This window comes from Arvicola amphibius, chromosome 15 (assembly GCF_903992535.2).
Source record: "Arvicola amphibius chromosome 15, mArvAmp1.2, whole genome shotgun sequence".
NCBI lineage: Eukaryota > Metazoa > Chordata > Mammalia > Rodentia > Cricetidae > Arvicola > Arvicola amphibius.
Window position 1 is genome coordinate 36,084,011 of NC_052061.1, and position 19,115 is coordinate 36,103,125.

General features: G+C 37.9%; 1 protein-coding gene and 1 non-coding gene across 2 annotated transcripts in view; both read right to left on the minus strand.

Moving 5' to 3' along the window:
• The window catches only part of Ap1g1 (adaptor related protein complex 1 subunit gamma 1), an 81,430-nt gene that overhangs the window by 12,350 nt on the left and 49,965 nt on the right, over positions 1–19,115 (minus strand). Inside the window, 10 exon segments of the mRNA XM_042054205.1 lie at positions 726–848; positions 3,716–3,770; positions 5,112–5,252; positions 9,462–9,575; positions 10,488–10,543; positions 14,983–15,081; positions 15,266–15,346; positions 15,762–15,857; positions 18,003–18,011; positions 18,858–18,934. Of these exon segments, the coding sequence (XP_041910139.1) occupies positions 726–848; positions 3,716–3,770; positions 5,112–5,252; positions 9,462–9,575; positions 10,488–10,543; positions 14,983–15,081; positions 15,266–15,346; positions 15,762–15,857; positions 18,003–18,011; positions 18,858–18,934 (851 nt within the window).
• On the minus strand, positions 9,067–9,152 carry LOC119802367. The gene has a single exon (XR_005283385.1). It is a non-coding gene; the product is annotated as a small nucleolar RNA SNORD71 (small nucleolar RNA).

Here is a 19,115-nt window from a genome sequence, read left to right on the forward strand (position 1 = left end):
TCTTGCTGACTAGGGCCTCACTGAGCAGCCTAAGCTGGCTTGTCAGCAAGCCCCAGGGATTCTCCTGTCTCCTCCTCACCAGCACTAGAATTATACAAGCCTGTGCCGCCACACTTGCCTTTAAAGGGGAGCAGGGGATAGAGGTGGAGAGTGGTGGTACATTACATGCCCTTTATAATCTAGCACCCAGACACAGAGGTACAGCCTGGACTACACAGTGAGTTCCACAGTGAGTTACATACAGGGTAGCCAAAGAAACACAGTGAGACTTTGTCTCAAAAAGTAAATAATAATAATAATAATAATAATAATAATAATAATAATAATAATAATAATGGTACAAGGGATAAAACTCAAGTCCTCATGCTGCAAAGTCAAGAAAGTTTATTGTCTGAGCTACTGTCCAGGCCCCAAAATTATTTAATGTAAATTATAAATCATCATCTAATTATAAAGTTAAAAAACATTATATGTGGCTGCCGGGCGGTGGTGGCGCACGCCTTTAATCCCAGCACTGAGGAGGCAGAGGCAGGCGGATCTCTGTGAGTTCGAGGCCGGCCTGGTCTACAAGAGCTAGCTCCAGGACAGGCTCTAAAGTTGCACAGAAACCCTGTCTCGAAAAACAAAAAAACAAAACAAAAAAAATTATATATGGAGTGATAGTAACATAAGAAGAAAAGAAAGGGTATTTTTTCCTGTGAAGTAACAGAAAATAAAGTACTTACTTGAGAATAATCACCAAGAATTGCCTTGTACAAGCGCTGGACAGTGTATGCATGCATCTCCACACTATTGGTAATTAACTGAATCAAGTTGGGAACTGCATCATCCCGAACGTAACTTCCTGCCTAAAGGGAAACAGGAACAATTATACTAGAACACACAAGCAGTGTTGGCAGGTACAGGTAAACAGTTGTATAAACATAACTGTTGGCTTTGGAAAAGATCAAAAAAAAAAAAAAAAAAAAAAGATTTTACCAGCCAGGTCCATAAACACCTCAAGCTTCAAAGTCTGACTAGAATATTTAAACCGTTTAATTCTACCAAAATCTAACAAAAAAAGTTCCAGTCAAAATCAAAATACAAAGTCTCAAATTACTAGGGATGACATTTTTTTCTACTTAGGTAAAACCCTAAAATAAAATGAATGAATGAATGAATGGATGAATGAATGAATGAATATATGAATGAATGAGTAGATGCAAACAAGCTGAATTAATTTTTTAAATTAATTTAAACTTAATCACCACCTCTGTTTTGCATAGCTGTTAAAACCACATGAGCAAAGTGAGCACTCATCTGGGGAATGTGAGGAACAGCGCCTATGCACAGCACCAAAGGTCAAATCAACCTTGTTCTGTTCTTTTAGTTTGGTTTATTTTCAGTGTTGAGGCAAATGTAGGGTTCTCACAGAGCCTAGGCAAATATTACCACTAAACTACACCCTAGCATAGCATATGTACTTTTCAAAAATAAGCTTAAGTATCACACTGTTATTTAAAAACTAGTATTTACTAATATGATCAATAATATAGTCCTAAGGATGGATTTATTTTGTATTTAATTATTCCATGCACTGATGGACAAATTTTGGTGTGACACCAGTCTTATATATGATAGGTAAGAACTCTACCACTGAACCTTCTCTCCAGTTGCCCCCCCTTTTAATTTGTGTATTTATGCTGTAGTTTGAATGTATTTGGCCTCCATAAGCTCATAGGGAGTGGCACTATTAAAGTGTGGTGTTACTGGAGTGGGTATGACCTTGCTGGAGGAAATGTGTCACTATGGGGGTAGGCTTTGAGGTTTCCTATGCTCAGGATACTGCCTAGTGAGTCAGCCGACATCCTGTTGCTTCTGAGTCAAGATGTGGGACTCTCAGCTCTAGCATTACATCTGCCTACATGTTGCCATGTTCCCTGTCATGATGATAATGAGTTGAACCTCTGAAACTTTAAGTGGGTCACCCCAATTAAATGTTTTCTTATACAACTTACAGAGTTGTACGGTCATGTTGTCTCTTCACGGCAATAAAAATCTAACTAAGACAATGTATAAATATTTTGTCTGTGTGTATGTCCACATGTGTGCCATTCAGTCAAGAGGGCATTGGATCCCCTAGAACTGGGGAAGCAAATGATTTTAAACTAGTGGGTGCTGGGAACCAATCTGGGCCCTCTACAATAGCAACAAATACTTACATTGAGTCATCTCTCCAGCACCAACTCCACCTCCTTTTGTTACCTGTGTTTTTGTGTCTATGCATGTATGTATGTGCATAAATACTGAGCCAGAGGTTGGCATCAGGTATCTTCCTCAGCTACTCTCCACCTGATTGATGTTAGACAGGGATCCAGGAGCTTCCAGTTCAGCCAGGCTAGCTAGACACCAAGCTCCAGGAATCACAAATGTGCTCCGTTACACCCAGCCTTTTCTTTACATGGCTGGGAATCAAGCTCAGGTCCACAATTTGCCCAGCATGCGTTTTACTAGATGAGCCATCTCTACTACTTTTATTTTGAGGCACAGTTTAACTACCAAGGCAAGCCTTGAACTTTCAACCTCCCAGTAGCTAGAATTACAGATTTTTAACAGCTGGTTTTTGTCTTTTCATTATTAACTTGATATTTTTAATATTATTCCAAATGATAAAATCTGAGGCAGTATCTGCAGCCATGAAAAATCAAAGCCACTTAATCTATGGGGAAGCTAACTCTCGGGCAGTTAGAGTGTTGTAACTAACCATGTGGGACATGGAATGGGGATCCCAGCTAACATCAGCCGCCCTGGTTACTCTCCACTGCAGAACACAACAGCACACCTGCTTTACACAGGCCAGACCTAACCTGAGTATTTGGAAGGGATGGGAAATCCTAAGAAACCAGAATGTTCACTCAACACCAAGAAAAATGGTCAGAAATAAAGTGGGAATGTAAAAAGTTCGTAATCTGTAACATGACTTATTTCCATAATTCCCTTATCGAGTACTTTCAAAAGAGAGAAGGCATCACTACAATCTGAGAGTTAGAAATACGGTATTGAACGAAAAACATACCTTCTCAAATTCACACTGAACCAAAAAGCCACACTCTTGGCCATAAAAAAAAAAAAACAATGAATTTTCAAAAATAAAAAATCATTTATATAACATGGACAGAAGGGAAACAGCATATGCAGGGCTCCAAGTTTCAGGCCCTAGCATCAAAAACAGACAGCATGATGGGGTCTCTAAAGAAAAATCAAAGGCATGTGGCCTAAGTAGGATCTGTTCTTGTGGTGATCTGAAAGAAAATGGCCCCCAAAGGGAGTGGAACTAATGGGCAGCGTGTCCTTGACGAGAGGGTGTGGTCTTGTTGGGACAAGTGTGTCACTGTGGAGGCAGGCTTTGAGGTCTCACAATGCTCAAGATACCACCCAGTGTCTCAGACTACTTCCTGTTGCCTGCAAGATGTAGGACTCTCAGCTACTTCTCCAGCACCAAGTCTACCTACATGCCACCATGATAATAAACTAACTTTTGAAAATGTAAACGAGCCCCACAATTAAATGTTTCCTCCCAACTTGGTTTTGGTCAATGTTTTAACAAAGGAAAACCAGAACAGTTATATAATTTCCAGTCTCTTCCAGTTGACTACAACCTCCATGACAACAGGGGCTTCATCTGTCTCATTTCTAGGTACATTCAGTATATAGTCTAACTTAAAAGGCTACATACCGTTGTCAGGACACGCATAATTGTATCTATATGCCACCGTTTGGAAGGTGCATACCTGAGAAAATAAGGTGAAAAACATTGAAATTAATAACCTGTACTATATCCAGTAACTTTCAAAAACTATTCTACAAACTTTTCCAAGTCTTCTAGTTAAATGATTCTATTTGGAGATGTTTCGCCATTAAACCTGGCAAAAAAACATCATTTAATTCAATGAACAATCAAATATAATCAAACTTACTTTTCCCAGTATTTTACAATAGGAGCAGCTAAATTCAAAGGATGGGACTTTGTCTCAGTTTCTCAGAAGACCAATCAATATTCAGGAAAAAAGAAAGCAAATAAAGAGGGCTGGAGAGAGCTCAGTGGTTAAAACACTTGCTTTAGAATTCTAAAAACCAGACTTAATGTTAGTACTCAGGCATCTGTACTGGCCTACCCTTGAGTCCTGACAGGATAACGTCCTCAGCTGCAGTGACTAAGAGCACCTTCTGTGCATGTTCGCTACGTGCCCTTTTAGACACTGAGTTTTACCCACCTCCCATCTCCTCTTCTCTCTTTCTCTTTCTGTTTCTCTGCCTGTCTCTCTCTCCCCTTCTGCCATTCCTGTCTCCAGAGGCTAGTCTTCACTCTCCCCTCTTCCCATTCACTTTCCCCAAATAAAAATTCCCTCTACCTGAGCTCAGTCTCATGACGTCTTTCTCTCATGTGCCACTTTTCTTTAAATTGCAAGTTATATCTCCAGAACTCACATAAATGCAATATGGTGGGTGTGGCATCCTCAGGAGGCAGAGACAAGGAATATCTAGAGCAAGCTGGCTTGAGAGACTTGGACAAATCATAGAGCTCTGGGTTTGACTGAGAGACTGTCCATCAATGAATAAGTTGGAAGAGCAACTGAGGATGATCCTAAACATCAATCTTGAACCTCCACGTGCACATGCCCACACATATGCAAACATGCATACTGCACACATTCCACAAATAGGGAAAATGGGTTTCTTTAGACACAAGTAAGACCAAAACTGAGACCCAGTTCTTTTAAAATCAGAGTGAGATATTCAGGAATGAGAGAAAGAACAGTTACACTATTACAGCTGAGAAGTACTTTGTACTTCACATTTTACTCATAAATAACTTCAATTCAGATGCTCTTCTGCCTCTTCATAATAGATGTAAGGTGAAAGAATGGATATAGAAGCAAAGTTCACATAAGTAGAATTTTGTTTGGTTTTAATATATTTCAATATTGGCTACAATCACTTCTAATTAAGAGCTAAAAATAAACACTACATGCTTTAAACATGTCTACAACATATCTTGAGCCCATGTTTTAAAGGTGCTTTTAGGAAGTTCCAAACACCTTCTACCAATGAAAATAAAAATTAAATCTTACTTTTCTGCAGCAAGAAAGATTCCAGATGCACAATCTGCTTTAAATTCTGGTTCACATGAATCCAGAAAATAAAGTAATTCCTTCATCATGCCTCGGATATTATTGCCGTTTACCAGGGCAAAACTTAATTCCATTGCACGTCTTCCAGAGGGAGGAAAAAAAAAACATATATTACATAACAGATGTTCACTATACATCAAAAGCACTGGCAGATGAATATGCACACACAATCTTGTGATTCCAATCTTTACAAGCCGGATAAGCATGAAAATTCATTCATATGCTAGTTCTGATACTGTGTTAACTCTATACCTTTTTCCAGAAATCCTGGAGAGAACTTAGGTGTGGTACCACATGCCTATAAGCCTAGCTCATAAGAGGTGGAGACAGGATTATCTGTGGGTTGATGTCATTCTCAACTACAGAGTTAAAAAGTCTGTCTAGTCAGTAGTGGTAGCCCACAACTTTAGTCCCATTTAATCCTAGCACTCGGGAAGCAGAGACAGACAAATCTCTGTAAATTCAGTCAGCCTGATCCACAGAGCTAGTTCTGGGACAGCTAGGGCTACACAAAGAAACCCTGTTTGGGGGGGAAGGGGGGAATCAGTCTGAGCTACATGAGACCCTGTCTTATAAACAAACAAATAAGCAAGGAAGCAGATGGATATATAGGGTAAATAAATAAACAATACCAATAAAAACTTAAAAACCATGACATTTGTTTCCCTTGTTCTAGTCACACTCCTCTTCCATGTAAGTATATAACATAACTGTGCTTACATGACACAGTACCACAGGACTGGGGATGTAACCTAGTTGTTAGAGTGCCTGCCCTTCATGTTCAAAGCTCTAGGTTCAATCCTCTGCAGTGCCAATGCCTATATTCCCAACATTAAGAAGGTAGAGGCAGGAAGATAAGAAATTCAAGGTCATTTTCCCCTATATATTGAGTTAAAGCCCAGGCTGGACTAGATCAGACCCTGTCTCAAAAAAAAAAGGGGGGGGGGAGGCACACATTAAAAGTAATAAAAATAGGCCAGGCGGTGGTGGCACACGCCTTTAATCCTAGCACTTGGGGAGGCAGAGGCAGGCAGATCTCTGTGAGTTCAAGGCTAGTCTGGTCTATAAGAGCTAGTTCCAGGACAGGCTCCAAAGCTACAGAGAAACCCTGTCTCAAAAAACAAAAAAACAAAACAAAGCAAAAAAAGTAATAAAAATAAATCTTAAAATACACTGGTTAGTTACGGGGCTAGAGAGATGGTTCAGTCATTAAGATCTCTGGTCCTCAGGTAGCTTACAACCATCTCTAACTCCAACTCCAGGGAAATCCCATGCCTCTAGCCTCTGAGGGCAACTGTACTCACATGCACATGAACCCACACAGACACACATGAATATATCTAATTTTAAAAAATAGAAATAGCCTGGGAGTGGTGGTACATGCCTTTAATTCCAGCACTCAGGAGGCAGAGGAAGATGGATCTCTGAATTCAAGGCCACCTGGTCTACAGAGTGAGTGCCAGGACAGCCAGGGATAGAGAAATCCTGTCTTCAATAGTCAAAAGAAGAAAAAGAAATTGCTAGGTGTGGTAGTACATGCCTTTGATTCCAACACTCAGGAGGCTGGAGCAGACAGATCTCTGTGAGCTTAGGCCAGTGTGGTCTATATACTGAGTTCCAGAAAGTCAGTACTACACAGTGAAACCCTATTTCAAAAGAATTTTTACCTTTTTTTAAAAAAATATTTATTTATTTATTTATTATGTATACAGTATTCTGTCTGTGTGTATGCCTGCAGGCCAGAAGAGGGCACCAGACCCCATTACAGATGGTTGTGAGCCACCATGTGGTTGCTGGGAATTGAACTCAGGACCTTTGGAAGAGCAGGCAATGCTCTTAACCTCTGAGCCATCTCTCCAGCTCCTCAAAAGAATTTTTAATTAATTAATAAAAAAATTTAATGGTAGAATATAGAAGCCAGCCATGGTGGTTCGTGCCTATAATTCCAGCACTGGAGAAGCAGAGGGCAGGAAGGTCACCACAAGTTAAAGGCCAACCTGGTCTACATAATGAGTTCCGTACCAGCCAGGACTATATAGAGATCCAGTTCCCAAAACATAAATAGGACACAACAGACATGCTAATGTGGTAGAGAACACAAAAGGTCTTAACCCTAAACAAAGGACAAAGGAATACTGAGCAGAGAAAAACAGTCTTACCTAGGGAAGAGCACACCAATTGGTTTTCTAATACCAAATGGTCAGCCCTGAATACATACAAGTAACATTATACAGACTGAAAGGTTACATACATACATATACATATGTGTATGCATATGTATATGTGCATGTGTGTATGGATATGTATACATACATACATATATATGTAGAAAAAGAGGCCATAATTTTGAGAGCATATACATATAAGTAACATTAGACAGACTGAGCAGGTTATATGTATATATTTAGGAATATGTTTATATACATATAGATGCATACAAATATGTACATACATTTACACACCGCATACATATTTATGTGACAATAATTATAGAGAAAGAGGCCACAAATTTAAATGAGAGCAAGGGATACATGGGAGAGGCTGAAGGGAGAAAAGGAAGGAGAAAATGAGGCAATTATGCTATCAAAAAATAAAAAAAATTATAGTAAAAACAAACAGGCTGGGCAATGGTGGCACACGCCTTTAATCCCAGCACTCAGAAGGTAAAGGCAGGTGAATCTCTGTGAGTTTGTGGTCTACAAACTCTGGTCTACAAAGCAAGTTGCAGGTCAGCCAGAACTGTTACACAGAGAGATTTTGTTTCAAAAAACCAACTAACAAAAAAACCAAACTGAATAGGAAAGACTATAAAAAAGGAAAAATCTCTAAGATAAATGAAAGTCCCTATAGGTACCTATCAGGTTTGGTAATAAAGGCAAAACTAAAAAGTTTAATATATAAAGCTCCATATAAATCTTATCATATTTGGTCAAAAACTTAAATATTGTTCATAGCAAAAATGATGGCACATGCTTATAGTGTCAGCACTTAGAAGTTGGAGACAGGGTCAGGAGTTGAAGGTCAACCTCATGTATTTGAGACCTGTCTCTGGGGAAAAGATATCAGAAATATGATGACTTTCAAAACTAACAATTAAGTGCATGACTCCACATTAACTAAATACACAGCAACAGCAATTCAATTCTCAAAGATATAATCATTCCCATAAAATGTTAAGGTTGTTTTTATATATGAACTCAATTAGTCTTGTACAAGCCTCTGAAGTGGGTGGCTCTCTACCTGCATTTTACAAAGGAGGCAACCAATGTACTGAAAGGGTAGGGAAAATGATGTAGTGTTAAGCATAGGGTTGTAACGAGAAACAAATCAGGCTGAGTCTCAGCTCTTAATGTTATATCTTCTGTCAAACAAAGGTTTTATTTTTAATCAAAACCCTAAGCCATAGGAAAACAAAAATAAAAGTGAGAAAGTTAATTCTATTTCCAGCATTGCCCCTTTCAAGGACTAAAGTTTAGGGTTGGGCCATCTATTAATCAGTATATTAATCAGATATAGAAAGTACTTCCTCTCATTGTTTACTGTGATAGACAACAAGAGGTGCTGTAAAGCCTTCTGCAAGGCCCTACTGAAACCTGGTGCGACTAAGTCTAGGTCTTACCTGTAAACTATTCATGCACTTAGCATTTGTCCTGTGTAAATAAACGTTTGTTTACTAAATAACTTCAGAGATCACTTTAAATCTTCTTTGGTTTGGCTTTGAACACATACCAAAAGTTCATTAAAGCTAACTATAAAACCTTACCAGATGCCACTGAACAGAGAGATTTGTATTTATGTCTTTTGAGAGTGTCAACTGCCTAGCGGTTGTTTCTGGGTGTTTCTGGACATACTATTCTATGAAACCCACTTGCCTACAGGTTAAGTGCTGTGAAAAAGTGCGCTGTCAGCAAACTGAGTTTCAGCACAGTGATAAGACACTTAGCCGATGGATCACTCCTTATTTTCATCCTCCAGCACACGTAACACAGCACCTCTACTAAGCAAAGTTTGGCCCAATGCATTTGTACCAACTATTTCACCTAAGAACTAAAGCACTATCAGTGCACACTTCAGTGTTTCTCATAGGTCACTTTAACTGACCTAGACTTCTCGTGTCAATATTTTATTACACAGAGAGAGAGAGCTCATTTCTGAACGCAAGGACTAAATATGCCTGGCTCTCAAACTCAAAACTACTAAAATTATCCAATTGGTGGAGGACACAAACTTATCAAAAAAAAAAAAAATCTGCTTCACTTAACAACACTGGAGAAAGAGTATCTTTCTTACCTTTTTATTGAGACATCCAGATCTTTTAGACAGTCCACAATTGTGCTTCTGTGCCTCTGTACAGCATTATGATCTGTCTGCACAGTCTTCAACAAAGATGTCAGAGCAACATATCTGTAGAGAATAGAGTTTCACAATAACCAAGTTAAAATATAAATCTCAAGAAAGTTTTCCTGCTGGCTAAATAATAACAAAGATGTCTAACACATAAGAAAAATGCTCACGTCTTCAAAATGTCAAGATAAACACAAAACTAGAGGCTATGAAGCAACATCTTTAACGGAATAAAAGAAAATCTACAGCAGTGACAAGTTGAAGAGGTTTTGAAATTAGCCTTGCTTTCACAATAACATCCACTTACTCTTTCAAAAGTTAAGTGACTCAGCTCTTTATAAATCTTCCAAAGAAAACAGTAAGTACATATGCTTTTTCATACTGCCTTACCCACAAAGTACAAGAAGAAGGAAATTATTTTAATTTTATCATTTGAATGGTTTCTGCTTTTTTTATACCAGTACCAAAATTGCATCTATAATAATTTGAGTTTAAAGCTGGGCATGGCATGCACACCTTTAATCTCAACATTTTGGAGGCAGAGGCAGGTGGATCTTTAAGTTCCAGGCCAGCCTGGTCTACAAATGGAGTTCCAGTACAGCCAGGGCCACAAAGAGAAACTCTGTCTCAAGTCCTAACACCACCCTGCCCAAAAATTAACTTGAGTTTAAGATCCAAAGCCATGAAATTGAGTAGTTGCTACAAAGACCCTGTGATTCAGAAAGTCTTAAATGTTTCATCATTTGGCCCTTTATAGGATGTTTGTACTTGACTTATAAGAAAAAATTAAACGGTAAAAGAAATCCTCAAATTCTTTACAAAATAGCAATTTTAAGATTTAAATTAAAATTTACCTCAAACTCTTTATCATATAATAAATACTACACGTACGTATAGTCTTGAGCAAAGTCACTCTGTGAAATACTAATTTTTACAATGTAGAAGACATGAGAAATTTTTCAGCTGACTTACCTAATATTTTTGTCATTGTTCAATAAGAATCGACCGAGAATATTTATGGCTAGAACCTAAAGAGAAACAGCATAGGTTTTTTATGTTTTATTTTTTAATCTAGAAAAGTTACACGTATATATTGTTTTCTAACTCTAAAAATCAATTTCCATTCTCTGAGTAGAAGCTGTTTAAAGATGGCAGCTGGACTATTAGCAAAAGAAAAAATAGCTAAAAACAAACTCTTAAAATCATATTCCATTTCAGGAGCCAGAAAGATGGCTCAAAAGATAAGGATGTCTGCAACCTAGCCTGATGACCTGATTTCAAGTTACAAATCCCTATGTTGGAAAGAGAGGACCAATTCCCTCAAGTAGTCCTCTAATGTTCCATGTGTGCACAATAGTGGACATGTAAAGATGCACATGTCCCCACACAAAATAAATTCTTTTTAAAAATAACATTCCATTTCAGCAGTAATTACTGGAAGATAAAATAAAAATTTGCTATATTTACAGAATGCTTCCCAATTCTAAAATGATAATAAAGTCAATTGAGATCTTAAAACTAAAAGACACACACACACACACACACACACACACACACACACACATATATATATATGTACTCCACTTTAGTAGTTTAACCCTAGACATTTTTCTGACAAATACAACCGTACAAACATATAAACAAAGTCTCCAGCAACAAGTGATAGGAAGCAGCCTAGATATCCATCAGTAACAAAGCTTCTGGATGTATTACTGGCATGTACAGGAGAGTCCTATGCAGGCATTTCAAGAAAGGCATCTGATATATTACAAAACACAAGTGAACCTTGACATTATGCTTAATAAAGACATAAGGGATAAATACTATACAGTTGCATTCATAGGAAAACATAATACTGTGAAATATGCTCTATCATTGTCCCTAGTTCAGCTCCTAAATCTCATTTAGCTTCTTTTTTCTCCAGAAGACTTGTTTTTAAAGTTTGTGTGTGTGTGAGAAAGTGTGTGTGTGTGTGTGTGTGTGTGTGTGTGTATGTGTGTGTGTGCACAAGCACACACAGGTACCCTCAGAGATCAAAAGAGAGCACTGATGAAGTTACAATGAACTGCCTTATGTGAGTGCTAGGAACTGAACTCTAGTCCAGAAAGTCATCTCCATCCTGACACTTAGGTGCTAGAGGTAAGTCTTGATGGACCCAGCATAGCCTCGTGAAGGAACTACTTTGTCAGAGGGAGCACTCAAGTTTTTAGAGAATTGGAACTTTCAGCCCATTCCCAAGATCTTGGAAAGGAAAAGTGCTGAGGGTTATAATCATCACCAACAGCCAATGATTTAATCAATCACGCCTATATAAATGAGTCCTCCATAAAATAACCAAAAGAACAGGGTTCCTAGGAGCTTCTGAGTACCTAAACACATGGAGTTGTCTAAAGGATGGTACATGTGGGGAGAATGTTTCTTACCCCTCCCCATATGTTCTGCCCCATGTTTCACCGATATACTCATCTCTCTCCTTTGAATATTTTTTACCATAAACAAGTACAATTAAGTGTCCCCCTTAATTCTGAAAGCCACTCTAGTACATTAAGCTCATGGAGAGGGATGTAGGAACATAAAAATTACAGAGGGCTGGTTAAAAATGCCAGTCATATAACTAGCATCTGATGTGGGAGATTGTCACATAGAACTAAGCCTTCAACCTGTGAGACCTGATGCTTCTCCAGACACGAACTATTTAAAATGAGTTACATTGGAGAATATCAACTGCTGATCATTGAAAATATCACCCCATATCTAGTGTTGGAAGTAAGTATTGAGTGAGTAACTGAAAGTACAGATTAGAAGGGAAGAAGATAGAACATTCTTCTTTTCCTTTGCTGAAGCGATGGGACCCAAGGCTTTGTGCACACTAAGCAAACACTCTACAACTTAAGCTGCATATCCAATACATTTTGTTGCTTTAATTTTTTTTTCTGTATCTGTGCAAAGGTACTGAGGAGAGTCCAGAGGTACTGAGGAGAATTCACAGACAGAACAAAATGGTGGGTTTTTAAGGACTAATTTCCCAAAATAAATCTTAAAAAAAAAAAAAAAAAAAAAAGGTGGGAAGCGCAGAGGCTGGAAAAAATAGTGCAGCTAAGAGCACTGGCTACTCTTTCAGAGGACTTGGGATCAATTCCCAGAACCAAGTAGTAGCTCATAAGCATCTGCAAATCAAGTTCCAGGCATCTGATACCCTCTTCTGGTCTCCATGAGCACAAGATAAACATGTGCTGCATCAACATAATTGCAGCAGGAACAACCATACACATAAAAGAAAATCATTTACAAGAACATTTTAATTAAAAAAAAGTTTGGAAGTAAGGAACAGAAAAATTTGGGAAGACAAAAAAGCTCTGGACAAAGATGGCAATATTGGCTACTAAGTAATGTCAGTGCACTAAAACCGTTACTATATATCCTTAAATGATCAAGTGGTAAATTTTGTTATATATTTTCTACCACAACTGGAAACACACACACACACACACACACACACACAAAACTGGTCTTAATGTATGAATAAGAAAGTAGCTTCAAGAAAACATTATCTAAGAGAGTAGAGAATATATATACTGCTGTTTTTGCTTTAAAGGAGAGGGAAAAAAACTTATCCAAGTTGATTTGGTATATTCTAAGATATCATAATAATATACTTTAGCTGGTAAGTATGTTTTTTTAAAGGCTTTGGATTAGCAATTCTATTATTAACAATTGATTGGATTAATGAACAAATTTATGGAGAACTCCATAGAACTCTCATCATTTAATAAGGGGAGAAAATGAAGAAAATGGGAAACTAACATTAGAATATCATCCTAGCAATTATTGTAAATAAGAACATCTGATGGATACCAAAAATCATGGGCAAAAGTCTGTAAGTATATTTGCACAAGATCAAAGTATCTCCTCCCAATAATTTTAATTAGAAAGGGTAAGACAGTAACTTTACAGTACTAAAGAAACCCAGCATATGGGACTGGAGAAAGGCCTCATCAGTTAATAGCTTCTTGCTCTTGCAGAGGACCTGGGTTAAATTCCTAACACCCACATGATGGCTCACAATCAGCCATAACTCCATTTCCAGGTGATCCAATGCCCTCTTCCAAACTCCATAAGAGCCATGCACATGAGGCATAGACATACGTGAAGACTAAACTCATTCATGTAAAAATAAATAAAATAAATAAACTCTTATAGATAGCATAGGGGTGGAGGAGTCACACCCAGTTGGTATCACAGTGGAAAGAAAGCTAGATATGTGTTACTTTGTTTGCTCAACTGCAAAGTTTTAACTTTAACCTATAAAATCATGAAAAATATCAGACAAACTAAGTTGAGTTATATTCTATAAAATAACTGGTCAATACTTCTACAGTGTCAAAATCACAAAAGATAAAGAGAGACTAAGAAACTAATGGACCAGAAGACTAAGGTGAATAATTAAATGTAATATGCGCTCATGGAAAGGATCTTGTAACAGAAAATAAATATCACATGGAAACTTGGTGAAACCTGAATAAAGTCTATAGTTTACTTAATAGTAGAGTGTCAATGTTAATGTTGTAGTCTTGATAAGATTATAAATTTTCAAGGTATTATATTAGGAAAAGTTGAATAAAGGGCACAGCACATACAGAAATGCTAGGGCTTCAGGGACTGGAGACTAAGCTAAGTAGTTGAGAGTACATGCTTGCTTGATTTCCAATGGATCCAAATTTGGTTCCCAGCTCCCATATTAGGCTGCTTGCAACCATCTGTAGCTCAAGCTCCAGGGAAGCCAATATCCTCTCTGGTTCTGGCTTCCACAGGCACTGCTCTTACCACAAGCACATGCACACAATTAATAAAAAAAATCATTTAAAAAATGTAGGATTATTTCAAACTTAAGTGAAAGTGGGCGGGGGAACTGGATGCAGTGGAGCATACCTCTAATCCTAGCACTGGGAGGCCAAGGCAGAAGAATCAAATTGAGGACAACCTATATTACAGGAGTTCCAGGCCAGGTCAGTCGATATTATATAGCAAGATGCTATATAGACACAGCATCACAAAGGGTCGTCCTCTGGAAGTAGACTTAATGGGCTATATGTGAAAGGGGCTAACACTTCCCTCTCTGGATACCTTTGGGACTGCCTGAGTCTCTTGCTCTATAGGTTTACTTAATTACATTTCCTCAAATATTGTATCTCTGATTTGCTTAAATAATGAGCTACAATTCAGGTTGTGGCTCTAATAAAAGCTTACTTTGAAAGGTTTCCTTAACAATAGAAATAGACCCAACCCTACCTTAGTTTTCCAAGTTTTAGTATTTTCCTCAAGATAACAGCATACAAACACAGCATTATGCACTATACATCAGTCCTTTCTAAAGTTCCAAATAGAATCTGTTTGCAAAGTACTGAAGCTCAATTCAATCACTCTAATTTAAATGTTTAGAAGGAAAAGAAGATTCAAAAAGACTTACTCGCAATCCACTCTCTGATTTAATGTCCATGATAGTCAAAACCGTTTCATAAAGAATAGCATTTCCTACATTTTTACTAGTCTCTGTATTAGTGGCAACCTGGAAAGACAGAGAGGTGCATAAGTGATAAAACAACACTTCCAAAAAGTATCTAGTGCAACAAGACATGCTGGGATTGCAGTCACTCACTAAGGAGGAACAGGAACTGCTCACACTAATAATCACAGTCTACTCTCTGCAGGCTGAAAATGAAAATAGTATACTCCAAGATGGATCAACTCACCTGTGCTAATATATCATTCATAGCTTCACTTGAATCATCATCATTTCGTCCTAAAATTCTTAATAACCGCAAAATTCGTACCTAACATGTAAAATAAAAAAAGTCAACAAATTATGCCTAACACAAACAAATCTCATTCAGTATGAAATTCAAATAATTCAAATGAAGTTTTACATGCCATCAAAAATAAGTCAGAAGAGTTCTAAACACTTTTAAAGAACACATGCACACGTCTATATTTAATTAAGTTAGAAGACAATCTATCTTTCATGGCCCCATATCCGTTAGCTACTTGACTGATAACTAAGTACCTAAGTACAAGATAGATTTTACACTACATGGTCATTTTATTAATTAAATACAATACTTATTTGGTACTGGTTCACTTATTCATATAATTAATGAATTACCAAATTTGTACCCTATATAAACTTAAGATGATGGAAACATTTCTTCAAATCATTGCATATTAACCAAAATGTTTTTTCAACCTCACCTGCAAGAAGGGGTCACTGATACCAGAAACATCATGTTCTGGGGAATATCCGGACATGATGAGGTTCTTTAGAATACGAACTAATTGGGGCACAAGCTGCAGAAAAGAAAGATGCATCAAACAACAACAACAAAAGTGAGTATCTAAGACTATCTCTTCAATAAGCAGATTCTTTGTTTAGAAAATTGATACCAGGGTCTGAGTCCAAGAAATTTCTTCTGCTACAAATACAATATTGAAGATGGTTGAAAAGTATAACTCGAATACTTAGGTGGAAACCTAACAAGTAATATGTACTTTATCATCAGAATAAAAACAAGCCAGATCTTTTCCCTCCAGATTTCCACCTGTAAAGACACTAGAAATCACAGTGGGCCAGGAGCCTATGGGAACCGAGTACAGCAGCCGATGGGGACATATACTGCAGCTCTACTTTCATAGAACCTGAAACTCGTGGATAGCAAAAAAAAAGTTCCTTTTGATCCATTCTAACAAATTTCATATAAAGAACTAATGACTTATTAAAATATAAAGTATACCACACTTCAAACAGAGGGGAGGCTTAGTCAAGTATCCTTTCCCAAAATGCAACAGGAAATACCAAAGTGATTAGCATAAGCCAAATGGAAAAGATAAAGAAAGCACACCTAAGATACCAAGGCCCTTCTCTTTACTTATATGATGAACTTCTGTCACAATTTAATATCAGCACTCAATTATGTTTTCTTATTTTACCAAAGAGACTATACATTCCTTATAATCAAGAATTCCTTTGTCCTGCTTTTACTAGGTCCATGTCAAAGAGGCAATTATTACTCTCAATCTAAAGTTACAGGTTGCTTTTCAATAACTGAGCACTCCATTCATTTTTGTTGATCCAATTAACTTCGTATTAAAACTCCTATTCCCAAAATAATCTGCCACAACTGAACTTTCCCAGTCTCCAATATGAAAAACCCCAATTAACTAAGTCGATGAACCGCTCTTATTACCTACTAAACTTAAGTAAAGGATACAAGGCACTTAGCATCTTTCTGGCGGAAATTCTGAACAGGCCAACTTTACTGGCCAACTCATTATTTTTCCTCTTTCTGTTTATGCTGTTCCCTCTCTACTCCCCAAGCCTAGAAAGGTATTGAGATTAAAAAGAAATGCCAAGCTACACTCAAGGCATGCACCCAAAACACTCAAAACATTAAGGCCACTTATAACTGCAAGAGAACATAATGTGAACTTAAGTCAGCCATAATCCTTCAGAATTTAGTGACTCATTAAATCATCAAAACAAAAATTGAATTTGGACAACTCCAAGAATAAGACAGTCTAAGCTATGGAGATATGTAAGCTGTAAATAAAATCTCAGTAAATCTGTTGACTGTGTTGTGAAGATAAGCAGCTCACCTTTCATACTCTCCACAACTTTCATTTTGTGGACTACATATAACCCTAATCACTTTTTAAAATCTGGTTGGTTAAGTTCTTGGAGAAGTCCTTTTTCCTTGGGCTACTAAATTCAGAAATTGTTTTATTTGCTGCCAAGGCCAGCACATTGCATAAGACTGCCCTGGGACGTGTCTAAGCACGTGTCTAAGAATTCAGCATACAAGTTCTTGGAACCCAGCTTTATTTTTCAGACAAAAATGCAAGTTACTAAAACTGATGACAGGACAAATAACATAAGGTGACAGAGGGAAAGCTGCAGCCATGAAAGTCAGTTGGTGCCAGGCACTCCACCTCTAAAGCCTTTCAATACCCCAGAGCTTCTCAGATTATGTCCCAGTAAGAGGGAAATAAGAGCTCTAAGTCCGAACTGAAAGCTCAGAAGCACATAGAGTTTTTTCAAGTATGAGTTACCCACAGATGGTCCTAAACTATCCACTTCAAAAAAGAAGCAGTGTTTTGTGTAAGGGCACCAGACAGAACCGGAATGGCCACGAGCAAAGCTGCCGAGCAACTGCTCACAGCCGCTCCCAGGAAAGTGAAGGTAAGATCCAGGAGGAGGGTTTAATTCAGGGAAGGCTACAACTGAAATCCAAGGCTGACTTTGGAGTCAGGAGTTTAAAAGACAAGACAGAAACTGGACCAGGAAGTTAGCCAAAAATGCTAGAACAAATAATTCACAGTATTAAGCAGAGCTTCAGCATTAGTATAGTTTAAAAGGCACACTTGTGGGCGGACACACAAAAGCTACTAAGGACCTAAAGCCAGCATGCACCATCTAAAAAGAGGGTTAATTCTTACCTTTTCATTCTAACATACAGCAGGATTCCAAACAGACAACAGGAACAAAACATACAAAGCAAGCATTAGGGACAGATACGGGTCTCATACTATTTTACATTAATTTAATCAAGACATAAACATCTAAGGGAAAATGAGCAAAAAAAAAAAAACTGTCGTTAGATCTAAAATACAAAATGAGGTCTTTGTGGAGTGCTCAGCAACCTTCTCTAAAGTACTTTGTACTATACAAAGAACAGCAAACTTCTCAGTAAGTAAAGGGAGAAATAAAACTGCCTACTTTAAAATGCTATAAACAGTGGGGAAAGGGAGCCGGGCAGTGATGCTTGCTTTAATCCCACCACTTGGAAGGCAAAAACAGGTGAATCTGAGTTTGAGTCAGCCTGGTCTATACAGCAAGTTCCAGGATAGCCTAGGCTACATACAGAAACCCTATCTTAGGAAAAAATAAATAAAAAGGAGGGGGTAGCCTTAAAAAGGTAGGGCTATAACCGGAATCAATGACCTCAAATTGTTTGCTATTTTCACCTTAAGAAAGAAAAAAACTCCTATTTGTAATTTGACCTCAGGTAACATTTCCTGGCTCACTGTGAAAGCAGCAGATAAAACACGTGAGCAGTTTGTCTGCCAACAACAAGGAAAGACTTCTATTCTGAAAAGGGAAACACTACACTAGTGCCAACTCTTATTTGCCTAAATCTGGCTTCCAGCCCTACCACACAGCAAGGCTAGTCAAATCCTTTATTCAGCTTCATAGCTTGCTTTCAAAAGAAAATCCTAAGTGAAAAAAGCATGTACTTTTCAGGAAAATCATCTTTCAATCAATAAAGACTAAGGCACACAGAAAGTACCTACCTTCCTGAAGTGTGCAAGCATGTCTGGGCTCCGCTCACACATCTCTGTGAGGAGGACTACAGACGTGTGAAGGACACCTGAGAAAAGGCCAAAGGGAGGCAAAAATGAGGGCCTACTCAGCTCCAGAGAACAGGGCTTCATCCCAAAAGGGGACTTGCTACTCCTGCTTCTCAATCCCCCAAGAATCAAAGCACTGTGAAGAGCATTCAGCAGGAGCTGCTGCTTAACCTTGGTCAAGCCAGAATCTTTGCAATGGCT